Source organism: Ailuropoda melanoleuca, chromosome 16, assembly GCF_002007445.2.
Source record: "Ailuropoda melanoleuca isolate Jingjing chromosome 16, ASM200744v2, whole genome shotgun sequence".
Classification (NCBI taxonomy): domain Eukaryota; kingdom Metazoa; phylum Chordata; class Mammalia; order Carnivora; family Ursidae; genus Ailuropoda; species Ailuropoda melanoleuca.
The window spans coordinates 4,560,071-4,573,004 of record NC_048233.1 but is presented as its reverse complement, the minus strand read 5'-3'; the positions used below and the strand labels follow the sequence as shown (position 1 = coordinate 4,573,004).

Here is a 12,934-nt window from a genome sequence, read left to right as displayed (position 1 = left end):
GCTGCCAACTGTTTTGAGGTGACTGGGGAACCTGGGCACTTCCGGCTCTGTGTGGACAAAGCCACGGCAGCAGCCCAAGGGCTGGCCTTCTAAGAGGCACAGGTGCAGGGAGCTGGAAGCAAAGGCATGCAGACGCGCGTGTGTGTGTGTGTGTGTGTGTGTGTGTGCACAAATATCCCAGGGGATGTCGGTGCCATCATCAGTGTCACCCTGATCACTTGTGCCTTAACTTTGCCCAACTGTACACTCTGATGTTCACCTCTAAAGCCCATTTTGTAGCTTCCTCATCCACAAAGCCGGGATGGTGTTACTTTGCTTGCTCGTATCACAGAAAGATGGCCAAAACAAAATAAAATGAGACAGGGTCCCTAGAATCCTGTTGACACCAATAAGCCTTCATACAAAGCCAGGTGTCATTATCGGGTCTTTCTCCTCCAGGCCCCGAAGATCGACTAGCTCTTGGTCCTCACCGGGCACTTGTCTTGCAGGCATCAGCCCTGACAGCCTTTGAAAAGAGCTTGTTCGTGATGGGAAGAAAGCAGGCACTTTTTTAATGTTGTTAAATTTTGCAGCAGTTTCTTTAATATATACCAGCCGCCTTGAACTACATCTAATTAACCACCAGATATCACGCTGTGGCGATGTTTGGCTTTGATGTGCTCATCAGCATCAGCAAGGAAATATTGGAAAGCGAATCATAATAGGACTTAGCTCTTATAAAATACCTTTTATCTTCAAAGTGGTTTACAACCACTAATTATTAGAGGAATTGGGGTGAACAGCAACCATCTCACGGAGACCTCAAACCATTATCAGGGCCTTTAATGTATCTTATAATAGAGCAAGAGAAGTGTGAAGGGGGATGTTTAATAATAGTTGTCCAGACCTGAAGAGTTATTTTATGGAGGTAGAACACAGCTGTTCCCTGTCTCCCTTGAGGCGAGAACAAGGAAATTGGACCTAATTTGAGGGAAGAGGAGGCAGGATATAGCGGTTGCATAAGCGACAGCAGGCAGCAGAGTGGTAAGATTGCCCTCCCAAAGGCACTTCCTTCCATACACCTGCCCCTTTATTTGGGCTGACGAGGCGTGTGGCCTTCCCGGTGGCCTTGGGTGGGTGCCATCACACCACGACGTCCCACCCAGCTGCGGCGGTCAGTGGGAGATTTATGGGCTGCTTGATTGTATCTCTTCATGTAGTATTTTTTTTTGCTTATTAGTTCTGTTAGAATTTTATCTGGAGTGGAGCAGCACACTTGAATTCCATAATAAGAATGATAACCAGGGGCGCCTGGCTGGCTCAGTCAGAAGGAGCTGTAAGTTCAAGCCCCACGTTGGGTGTAGAGATTACTTAAAAATAAAATCTTTAAAAAAAAAAAGAATAATGACCATAGCTGTGGGCAGCCTGGCCTTGGGAGTTTGTGTTCTTATCCACTACAGTAAGAGGCCTGTTGGAGAAGGGGTGGGATTGGTCCAAATGCCCCCTGCATCGTGTGTCCAAGAAGTAGGTAACAGTTGCATACAGTGCAGGGAAAGTCTCCTTTCCAGACTGGTCTGGTTCCTGTGCTAAAGACTTAAGTCTTGAGCAGAAGGGTGGTGAAAGGGGTCCTGCAAAGTGGCGTCTTTGTTCCTCACCGAAAGGAGCCATATACCCGCCTCACAGTCCTGGTCCCACCAGAGGGTCTGCCCGGAGCTGTGCGGAGGAGGGGAGGGACACGCACACGAATAGAGGGCAGGCCACCAATGAAACCCTGATGTTTGGTCACAGCACATTTTCCTCAAGTTCAAGGATGCATTTGAGGGGATGCCTCAGTGGCTCAGTCGATTGAGCATCTGCCATCAGTTCAGGTCATGATCCCAGGGTCCTGGGATTGAGCCCCGCATAGGGCTCCCCACTCAGTGGGGAGTCTGCTTCTCCCTCTGCCCCTCCCCCTGCTTGTGCTCTCTCTGTCTCTCTCTCTCTCTCATTGCCTTTCTCCCATATAAATAAATAAAATCTTTAAAAAAAAAAAGATGCATTCGAAATGGGCCATGCCCCTTAAGTCTCAGGAAGGGGGAGGTGGGGGGCAGGGCCTGAGGGGGCAGCAGCCACCTTCCCCTGTGCAGACAGTCCTGGGGATGCAGAGATTAAGACACCCTGCGCAGGAACAGTAGCCTCACGAGTTCTTTCTCAGTGAGGGCTGATTGCTGGTAGCTTGAAATGGGCCATGATGGGAACTCTGACACTCTAGAAACAGGCAAATGCCACAAATCAGGGTTTTCCCCCTCCTCACCCTGGAGAACAGGTTGCCAAATATCGCAGTGTCTGTTTTTTTAACGCCGTTTCTGACACAAACGTGTGTCCCATGCCTCACTTCAGCTCTGACGCTAACTCCCCAGAGTTTAGCGCTGACCCTCAACTGAGGGCTCCTTCCCACAAGACAGCCCCCTCAGATGCCGGTCTCAAGTCCCAGGCTGCCGCCCAACTGTCTGACTGACTGGCCGGACATTCCCCTCCTCGCCATCAGTGATGCGCTGGAACGACTCACTGGACTCAGGAAAGTGCTTCACTTATGTGTATTTATTATAAAGGATGCAGCTCAGGAACAGCCAAAGGGGAGAGATGCGAAGGGCAAGGGGAGGTGTGTATGGGGGGGTATGACGCGTCCATGCCCTCTCACCTCCACCCTGTGTTCACCAACCCAGAAGCTTCCGAGCCCCACCGGTTGGTTAGGGATTTTGATGGTTTCCTTATGTAGTCATGACTGATTCAGTCGTTGCCCACTGGTGATTGAACTCAAGCATCAGCCCCTCTGTCCTTCCTGAAGGTCAACTGTCTCCTCTCCTGGTTGTTTGCTCCGGCATCCAGGCCCCATCCTGAAGCTATCTAGAAGCCCACCAAGAGTCAGCGCTTCCCCCATAAACTCAGGGGTGGTCAAAAGGGGCTCGTGATGAAGAGCAAACGACGCTCCTTTCACTCAAAATCAGGACCTCTGTGCCAGGAACCAGGGGCAAAGACCAAATATGTCTTTTTCATTATGCCACAAGTATTTACCAGTCTTCAGCCCTCACTGCCCATGGTCAGGTAAGAAGCCAACACACTTTATAGGCACCTGCTATGTGCAAGTACCAGACTGGGAATTGGTGGGGCATTTGTTTATTTAAATGTTCAAATATCAACTTCATGCTCACTAAAATTTATGGACATAGAGCTTCTGCCTTCAAGGAAGAAGTAAGACCTAGCATGTACACTTGAAAGTCTAGCCAACCAAACCAAGCAGTATGTTCTAATGCTGAAAGCGTGAGAGAGTCAGTAAGTATCCAGAGGGACAGTGGCCTACGCAGTCCAGACTGGGCGGCCAGTAAGACTTCTCAGAGAAGGCGGACTTAGACCCGCGCCCTGAAGGCATACCCCACACCGAGAGTCCGCCCGGACCTACACAGACTGTTTTTATAGGATGGAGAAGGAACTGAAAATCTTGCCTTTGCTCAGTCCTAGGAAGCACCTCCCATCTGAGGCCTTGATTCCTCCTTGACTTGTTCCTGCCTAGGAGGCACACTGTGTACCTTCCCTCTACCTTCCCTCGGGAGCCTTTCACATCCATTCCTAGTTGTGTTTGAAGGCTTTGCTCAGCACCCCTCCTGCGCCCTCTGCAGTTTGACGAGACCCGCCCCTGCCTCCGCCTTCTTTTGACGCTGTCCGCTCAGAGTGAATGGCTGAGACTCTGGTCTGTGGAGATCACCTCCACTAAAGCAGGATGATAAAAGAGATTCCAACAGATCCCAAAGATGCCTTTTGTGCTTTCGATTTCCCAACTGCCCGCTGCAGGAGAGATTGGGGGGGGGGATCAGGGTGATTTAGTGGCTGCTTGCAAGTGCACAGCGGGTGGGGGTGTGCAGGGGATACCAGCTGCTCTCTATCTCCACTGAGCCCTGAGTAAGGGGGAAATGAGCTCAGAGCCTCTAGGAGGGATTTAGTTTGATCTATGACCTTTCCGCCTGCAGCAGTTACTAAGCTGCTAGAATGACTTCGGAAACCTGGGAAATGTTCCTGGAAATGTTTGAGGGCTGGATAATTTCCATATGTGTATAAAGGCTTTTATGAAACTGCTCTGGAGGGAGAAGAGTGGTCCGCAAGTTCAGGTAGAGACAGGCAGATAAAACGTGGTATCACTGTTCCCCTTGTGATGGCGATGGCGTTTTCCCTTTCCCTTTGGAATATACCCCACCGGTTTCCCTCTTATGGCCGTACTGTCCGTTGGTCCAAAAAATGTTCGAGGCAGAAAGCTGAGTGCAGCCTTGAGCCCAGAGCAACGCTGGGCTTCACTCAAGTGTGAAACAGCCAAGCCAGTCACACGGCTTCCATTTTATTTTTGAAACAAAAGCAGAAGCCCTTCTGTTGTTTTGTCTTCTGTTTCCCTTGGAAAACCCACAGATGCTGTGCAAAGATCACAGGCCAAGCCAGGGGAGAAGGGGTAAGAGAAAGGGAGCTGAATGAATGGTCTGCCCTGCCCCCTTATTTGCAGAGTTCACTGAGCTCCCTACAGTAAGGGACTGAGGATTTTCACAGGGAAATTACTTAATTTTCTGCCATTTCCTGTGTGCCAGAGTTGAATTTAGAAGGAAGAATCAGGCGGGGTTGGATATGCAAGTTGGGGGATATAAGAAGGTACTGGCCTGGCCCTATTATCTCTCTCTCTTCTTAAATAGCTCTATTCAGCTATTGACATACAATAAACTGCACATATTTAAAGTGTATAATTTGAGGGGCACCTGGGTGGCTCAGTCGGTAGAGCGTCTGACTTGGTTTTGGCCCAGGTCATGATTTCGGGGTTGTGGGATCGAGTCTCACGTCGGCTGAGTTGGGCTCTGTGTCCCACTCTACACTCAGCATGGAGCCTGTTTGGGATTCTCTCTTTCTCCCCCTCTGTCCCGTCCTGCTCACGCTCCTTCTGTCTCTCTCTCAAAGAAAAAAAAGGTATACGATTTGATAAGTTCTGATATATATGTGTATGTCCATATATAGGTATGTACGGATATATATGTGTGTATGCATACACCTATATATTATATGCACATACGTACATGTAGGTGTAGACGTGTGTGTGTGTGTGTGTGTGAGTCCATGAAGTGATCACATTTAAGACTGGAAGTACCCACACCCATTTGTAATCTCTCCTTCTCACTCTTCTTCACCCTCCCTTATCTTTTTTCTGCCATAAATTAGTCTTCATTTTTATAAATTATATAAATGGAATCAAATACTATATATTCTTTCTGTCTGGCTTTTTTTGCTCACAGGATTGTTTCAAGATTTATCCATGTTGTTGCTTGGATCAATAGTTTATTCCTTTTAATGCAGAGTAGCGTTCCATTGTGTGTGTATGTGACAGTTTGTGTTGTTTTTGGCTACTACAAATAAAGCATCTGTGAACGTTCATGTACAAGTCTTTGTGTGGACAGAATGCTTTTACTCTCTTGGGCAAATATTTAGGAGTGGAATGGCAGGGTAGAAGTTTGTTTGACTTTTTAAAGAAACCTCCAGATGTTTCCCATCGGAGCTGTACCATTTCACGTTCCCGCCAGCGGTGTAGGAGTCGTCCTAACCCAACTGCTCCACCTAGATTCGGTATGTCAATCTTTTCATTTTAGCCATTTTTTTAAAAGCCATTCTCTTCAACGCAAGGCTTGATCTCATGACCCTGAGATCAAGACCCGAGCTGAGATCAAGAGTCGGATGCTTAACCTACTGAACCACCCATTTTAGCCATTCTAATAGGGGCGTAGTGGTGTCTCATTATGGTGTTAGACTGCATTTCCCTTATGACTAATGACATTGAGCATTTTCATGTAGCCATCTGATATCTGTATATCTTACTTGATGAAGCAGCTGTTCAAATGTTTTGCCCATTTAAAAAGTTGAGTTCTTTGTTTTCTTAGTAATGAATTCTAAGCATTCTTTCTATATTCTGGATCAAAATCCTCTGTCAGATATATGCTTTGCAAATATTTTTTCCCAATCTGTACTTAAATGGCATCTTTCAAACAACAGAAATTTAAAAATTTCACTCAGTCCAATTTATCCATTTTTTTAAGTATTATGCTATTGTTGTTAGACCTAAGGAATCTTCGCCTAAGCCAAGGTCACAAGGACATTTTCTCCTTGTAGTTTTATAGTATTAGATATTATATTTAGGTCTATGATCCATTTTGAGCCAACTTTTGTATGTGGTGTAAGGTATGCATTGACATTCCTTTTTTTTTTTTGCAAATGGGTATCCAATTATTCCAGTCCCATTTGCTGAAAAGATTATTCTTTCTCCACTGCATTGCCTTTGCATTCTTGTCAAAAATCAGTTACATATATGGGTCTATTTCTGGATTGTCCATTTTCTATTTTGTTCCATTTATCTCTCTCTCTCTCTCTCTCTTTTTTTTTTTTTGGTCTTTGTGCCAATACCATAGTCAGTGCCTTTATTACTATAGATTTAAAATAAGTTTTGAAATCAGAGAGTGTTAGTTTTCCAATGTTGTTCTTTTTAAAAATTGTTTTGGTGATTCTAGGTACTTTGCATCTCAATATGAATTTTAGATTGGCTTGTCAATTTCAGCAAAAAGTGTGCTGGGATTTTGATTGAGATTGGAATGAATCTAGAGACAAATTTAGGGAGAAATGACATCTTGATAGTACAGACTCTTCCAAACCATGAATATGAATATTCACCCATTTGTTTTGGTCTTCTCTAATTTCTCTCATCAATATTTTGAAGCTTTCTATATACAGATATTACATATTTTTGTCAGCTGTATCCCCAAGTATTTCATATTTTTGATGCTATTGTAAATGGTATTTTTATTTCAATTTCAAGTTTTTGTTGTTGCTGTACAGAAATACAATTGATTTTTGTAGAGAAAGCTTATATCTCTTAACCTTGTCAAACTCACTTATTAGTTCGAGTAGGTTTTTGTGAATTTCACCAGAATTTCTACATAGACTCATGTTGCCTGGGAGTAAAGATGATTTTACTTTATCCATGTCCAATCTGGACTTTTTTTTTTCTTTTCTTGCCTCAGTGAACTGGCTAGAATCTCCAACACAATGTTAGATAAAGCATTAAGAGTAGACATTCTTGTCTTTTTCTTGATCATAGGGGGAAAGCATCTGGCTTATTACCATTAAGTGTGATATCAGCTGTTGGGTTTTTTGTAGATGCCCTTTTTCAGGTTGGGCAAACTCCTTCCTAGTCCTGGTTTTCTGAGACTTCTTATCAGGAGTGGACGTAGGGTTTTGTCAAATGCTTTTTCTGCATCTACTGAGATGATCATAGGTTTCTCTCTTTCAACTTGTTAATATGGTGAATTACATTGTTGATTTTCAAATGTTAAACCATTTTCTCATTCCTGGGATAGAACTCCACTTGGTCAAGATGTATTTATTGTTTTTATATATGGTGTTGGATTCAATCTGCTAAAATTTCCTAAAGAATTTTTGCATCTATGTTCATAAGGGATATTGCCTGACTTTTTCTTTTCTTGTAATGTCTTTGTCCAGTTTTGGTAGCAGGTAATCCTGGCCTCATAGACTATGTTAGGAAGTATTTCATATTCTTCTGTTTTCTGGAAAGTTTGCATAGAACTGGTATTAGTTTTTCTTCAAATATTTGTAGTGTTCATCAATACAGCCATCTGGGCCTTGAGTTTTCTTGTAGGAAGGGTTGTCACCATCAGTTCAATTTCTTCAGTTGTGTTACCTATTTTACCTATTTCCTCTCAAGTGAGCTTTGATATTTAGTGATTTTCAAAGAATTTGTCCATCTCATCTAAATTGTCAAATTTATTGGCATAGAATTGTTCATAACATTCTCTTAGCCTTTTAATGTCTATAGAGTTTGTAATATGTCACCTCTCAAATTTCTGATATTACAATTTGTGTCTTCTCACTTTATTGATCTTCTTTAAAAGCGAGCTTTTATTTTTGTTAATTTTCTGTATTGTTTTTCTGTTTTCTATTTCACTGATTTCTGCTCAGGCTCTTTGTATTTTTCTCCTTACTTTGGGTATAATTTGCTCTTCTCTTTCCAGTTTCTTAAAGCAGAACCTGAGGTCATTGATTTGAAATCTTTCTTCTCTTCTAATATGTGTGTCTAGATAATTTTTTTCCCCTGAGTAGTATTTTAGCAGTATCCTACCAAATTTGATATATTGTGCTTTTATTTTCACTTAGTTCAAAATTCTTTTTCAGGGACGCCTGGGTGGCTCAGTCGTTAAGCATCTGCCTTCAGCTCAGGGCGATCCCGGAGTTCTGGGATCGAGCCCCACATCAGGCTCCTCCGCTGGGAGCCTGCTTCTTCCTCTCCCACTCCCCCTGCTTGTGTTCCCTCTCTCGCTGGCTGTCTCTCTCAAATAAATAAATAAAATCTTAAAAAAATACTTTTTCATTTTCCTTTCTTTTTCTTCTTTGACCCGTGAGTTATTTATAAGTCTGTTATGTAGTTTTCACATATTTGGGGATATTCTAGTGGTCTTTCTGTTATTGGTTCTAATGTAATTCCCTGTGGTTAAAGTACATACTTTATATGACTTGAATACTTTAAAATTTATTGAAACTTGTTTTGTGGACCAAAGTATGGACTGTCTTGGTAAATATTCCATGTGCACTTAAAAAGAAAATACATTTAGCTTTTGTTGGGTAGAGTATTCTGCAAATGTCAATTAGGTCAAGATGGTTGACAGCATTGTTTACTTCTGTATCTTTGCTGATTTCAGTCTACTTGTTTTATTAATTATTGATAGAGGGATATTGAAATCTTTGAATGTGACTGTGGATTTGTCTATTTCTCCTTGCAGTTCTATCATTTTTTGCCTCATGCATTTTAAAGCCCTGTTATTAATTGTGTAAATATTTAGGATTATTATCTTATTGATGAATTGATTTCTTTATCATTATGAATTACTTTCTTTATTCTCATTAATATTCTTGGTTCTAGAATAAACTCTGCCTGGTATTAATATTCAGCTTTCTCCTGGCTAATATTAACATGGTATATATTTTTCTAACCTTTTGCTTTTAACTTATTTGTGTCATATAATGTTTAAGCTATACTTCCTGGAGGGAGCATATAGTTGGGTTTCCTCAACTTGGAGAGTCTGCCAGCCTCTGCCTGGATTTCCCTTCCCTGTTTCGTGGCTTAAAAACTCTCTAGGCAATAATAGGGCTCCTTTTGTTTGTTTCCCATCTGTCACAAACAGGCTTTGGGCTAGGGTGAAGTGAGTAAGGTCCCTGAGGTACAAAGTTTAAGAAGATAATCACTCTCCAATGCACAGTTTTCAGAATGGATTTCTCTTTAAATATTTACCTTAGATGTCTCACCCTTAAGACACTCACTTTCAGAGCTGTGCAAGGACAGGGCTAGTACCTGAGAGTAAATGTCTCCTTTCGTTTTGCACTTTAGGAACCTCCTTCAGCTCACCCTAGTCCTGACCCTGCTGAGGGATCACTGTCCTTCACGGCCTGATGTCCAGTGTCCTAGAAAGAATTTTTAAAAATATATTTTGTTTGGGTTTTCTATTATTTCACTTGGAAAAGTTAATTCAGTCCCTGTTACTCCATCTTTTCTGGAAATGGAAGTCTGAATTTATTCTTTATGAGATAAAAATCCCGCATGTAGAGCTATCTGATTGAAATACAAGTGTTTTTAGACTTCCCTGCAAAGAATTCAGCCAAAAATTGGTCTTCTTTTATTCAACAGACAATGAGCCTGACTATATACTATATTCTGGGCTAGGAACTGGGGTTAACATCAAATAAGACATGGTGCCTATCTAGTAGTTGTTCATAGCTGGCTGCTTTAGAACTACTAGATTGGCTCTCTCACATCACCTGTGACATGGGTCAGGAAGGCAGAGAGCCAGAAAAAGTCAGACCCAGAACTGAGAGATCATCTCTACTAATTGCCTGGCCCAGAATGGCTCAGAGGCTTAAGCTCACATAAGTGGTCAGCAGTAGTTGATTGCTATGTAGTCTATTTTGAGGGAAAGGAGGTCGGACCTAACCCCAAATACCCTCCTTTACTGCCAGTTACCATAACTAAAATCCCACCATTTGAGGCTCATTCATTAACAGCAGGGATCATGTCTTATTCAGGTTTGCATTTTTCAGTGTTAGCTTAGAGCCTGCTAAAGGGTAACTGATAGATGAGAATGAATGATACATGTTAAAATGATGAATATGCCTCTGGAAGGTGACTTAGGCTGTTATCTGTTGGCGATAAGTAGACCATTTAGAGTAAGCCCACAGTTGGGACCCATGATAGGAAGGCGATACGGTATAGTACATAAGGTCTCTAACTATACTAGACCTTGATCCAAGTTGCTTAACTTTTCCTAAACTCAGTTTCCTCCTCTGTATGATGGGAATCCTACTCATGCTTACCTAACAGGGGGCTATCAGGTTCTATCAGAATGAAGTATGTTAGGGGGCTGACAAGAGAAAACCCTCAAGGAATGACAGGTGTTATTAGTCCAGTCTTCTGGGAAGAGCAGGTGGGAATGGAGTAGGGGCTCCTGGAGGGCAGAGACGTTGAGACAGTCCTGGCTAGGTAGCAGGAAGACACAGACAGTTCTGCTCGCGCTGTGCATTTATAAACGCTCAGATGTTACCACTGTTATTACCCCAAAGCCATTCCTAAGCTCAGAGTTGCACATAGATGTTCCGGGCAATGCACATAAGCTGCGTAGAAACAGCCCCCACTCTCTTGGGACTTATAACTAAGGCAGTTAGTTCCCTCTGGGGAAGAGAGAATAGAAATGTTAAATCTGTCTATGATTAGGTAATGGCCAGTTCACACTATGTAGTGATGAAGAGAAACACTCGATTCTGGAGGGAGGGCCTTGTCAGAAGAGTCAGATGGGGGCCCATTGTCCCGCCCAAGTGGAGTGAGAAGATGAAGTCTGCTGTACCTTGTCAGGGCTCTGTTACACAGAGTGCATTCCTGAGGCCAGGGGTAGTCTTCTAGTTCTGGGCCCACAGCTCCTGACACATCTGGCAGGTCGAAAATGTTGACTGGAATCATAGATTACTTTGGACTTACAATGTAACTGAGCCAGAACTCTGGGCTCTGTTAATCAGACAAATTCACCTGCAGATACAGTGATTTTCCACCTTTTTTCTGAGCATGGCACAGGAGATATGATTTAGAACTTCATTTTCTGCATTTCCCCAAAATGCATTATAGTGTGTATCTATATTTTAACATTCAAATACTGTCATATACTGAAAATGTGGACCTAGCCTACTTCCAAAAAGTCTTCAAATAAAAAACTCCAAGGATTTTGATTCTGCCTTTCATCGCATTAACCCAATTTTTTTGCTAATAACAATTTCTTCTGTTGAAATTTCATAGACTTACAGTCAGAGGCAGAAGGGACCTTAAAGACAAATAGGTTCAGTCTTGTTATTACACAGATGAGGACACCAAGACCAGACAGGCACTGACTTGTTCGGTACTGCTACCAAAGTAGCAGCAGAGTCCGGACTAGAGGCGGGTTTCTGCAAACCTTCTTCCATAGCATCACATCACAATGCACCCTCTGAAAAAACTCCTGGAAGGGCTTTCAAAATCAGATCAGTGTATATGTTTTGTGAATCTGTGTTGGCTGGAGACAGCCATGGGTGTCCCCAGACTCGGCCTGGCAAGTCCAGTAGAACAGGAAGCTCCTTGAGGCCCTGGCGCACCTCCCTCCTTCCATCCACTCTCATCTGCAGGCTCCCGGGCCCCGCAGAGGTCTGCAACATGAGCTAAGAGCTCACCAAGAACTTGTTGATTGTGAATGACCTAGGAGATGCTGCATCTGAGTGAGGAGGGCTCTCCACCCTTGGGAATGCTGAAGTGCCTGGACAATGTAGGATAAAGAGCCAAGACAAGTTCCATGAGTTCGGATTTAAATCTCCATTTTTAAATTAACTTGCTGTTTGGCCTTGGTCAAGTCACTCTAATCTCTGAACATCAATAACATGACGATGATAATCTCTATCTCAGAAGGATGTGAGAAACAAACGAGAAAGTATATATAGGAGACCAAGGCATGGTGCGTGCCTCCAAGTAAACACTCAATGAGTCGTAGCTGGTCTATCAGGGTCTGCTTTGTTGCTGTTAGTTTAAATGGGGAGAAGTCGTTTTTAGGCTTCTTCTACCCACCTCTTTTCAATCTGGAAATGTCTGGGTTTTTTCCCCTCTTCTTTCTTTGATGGGCTGGCTGATCTATTATTGATCACAGCACATTTCCCCTTGTCCTGATCTTCTGCTAATGAGGAGGTGGTTGCTAAGAGAGGCCAGGCACACCTCATTCCATCCACGCCACACCCACTTGTCTCTCTCATCTTCTGTGTTCAGGTTCCGCAAAGACTTGAAGATATTGACTAACCCAGATGGCTACCCCTGACAGGAGAGTGGTCCCTAGACCCCAGAGACCTGGCCAGGGTCCAAAGGAGAGTGGGGCCTGCCTGGGTCCCCTGGAGCTGGCCATGCGGAACAAGGCACGGGAATTCTTTCAGACCTGCGACACAGAAGGCAAGGGCTTCATCGCCAGGAGGGACATGCAGGTAAGAGGCCTCCCTACCTGGAATGCCAAATGGCATGGGTCTTCCTGTCTTGGGATAGGGCCTGCCCCACTGGGGGTAGAAAAAGATGCCATCTACTCTTCCCTGGAAGGAGGTGTCAGTCCAAACTCTACTGGGAGCCAGATCTCCTGGGTTTGTTCCCTTTCTGGCCTTTGCTTGCCGTCAAACTCAGAGATTGTTTCCCCTCTCCGACTCAGTAACTCCCTGGACTGTGGAAAATGGCAATAGCGATATAAGAGACTTGAGTAAGACATGGCGAGAACTTTCTGGGACAAAGTGGAAAGGTGCCAGCATGTGGCTTCACCACAGAGCCCTGAGCTCTGCCAGGGTGCTGTGT

At 43.6% G+C, this 12,934-nt stretch overlaps 1 protein-coding gene across 16 annotated transcripts in view; it reads left to right on the top strand.

Moving 5' to 3' along the window:
- CRACR2A (calcium release activated channel regulator 2A) overlaps positions 1-12,934 on the top strand; it is a 132,196-nt gene that overhangs the window by 40,756 nt on the left and 78,506 nt on the right. For all 16 annotated transcript variants that reach the window (XR_004621191.1, XR_004621192.1, XR_004621189.1 and 13 more), the window contains one exon: positions 12,371-12,579. Coding sequence is in view for 12 of the 16 variants with exons in the window: in XM_034644973.1 (XP_034500864.1) it covers positions 12,406-12,579 (174 nt within the window). In the remaining 4 variants the exon portion in view is untranslated. The remainder of the gene's footprint in view (positions 1-12,370; positions 12,580-12,934) is intronic.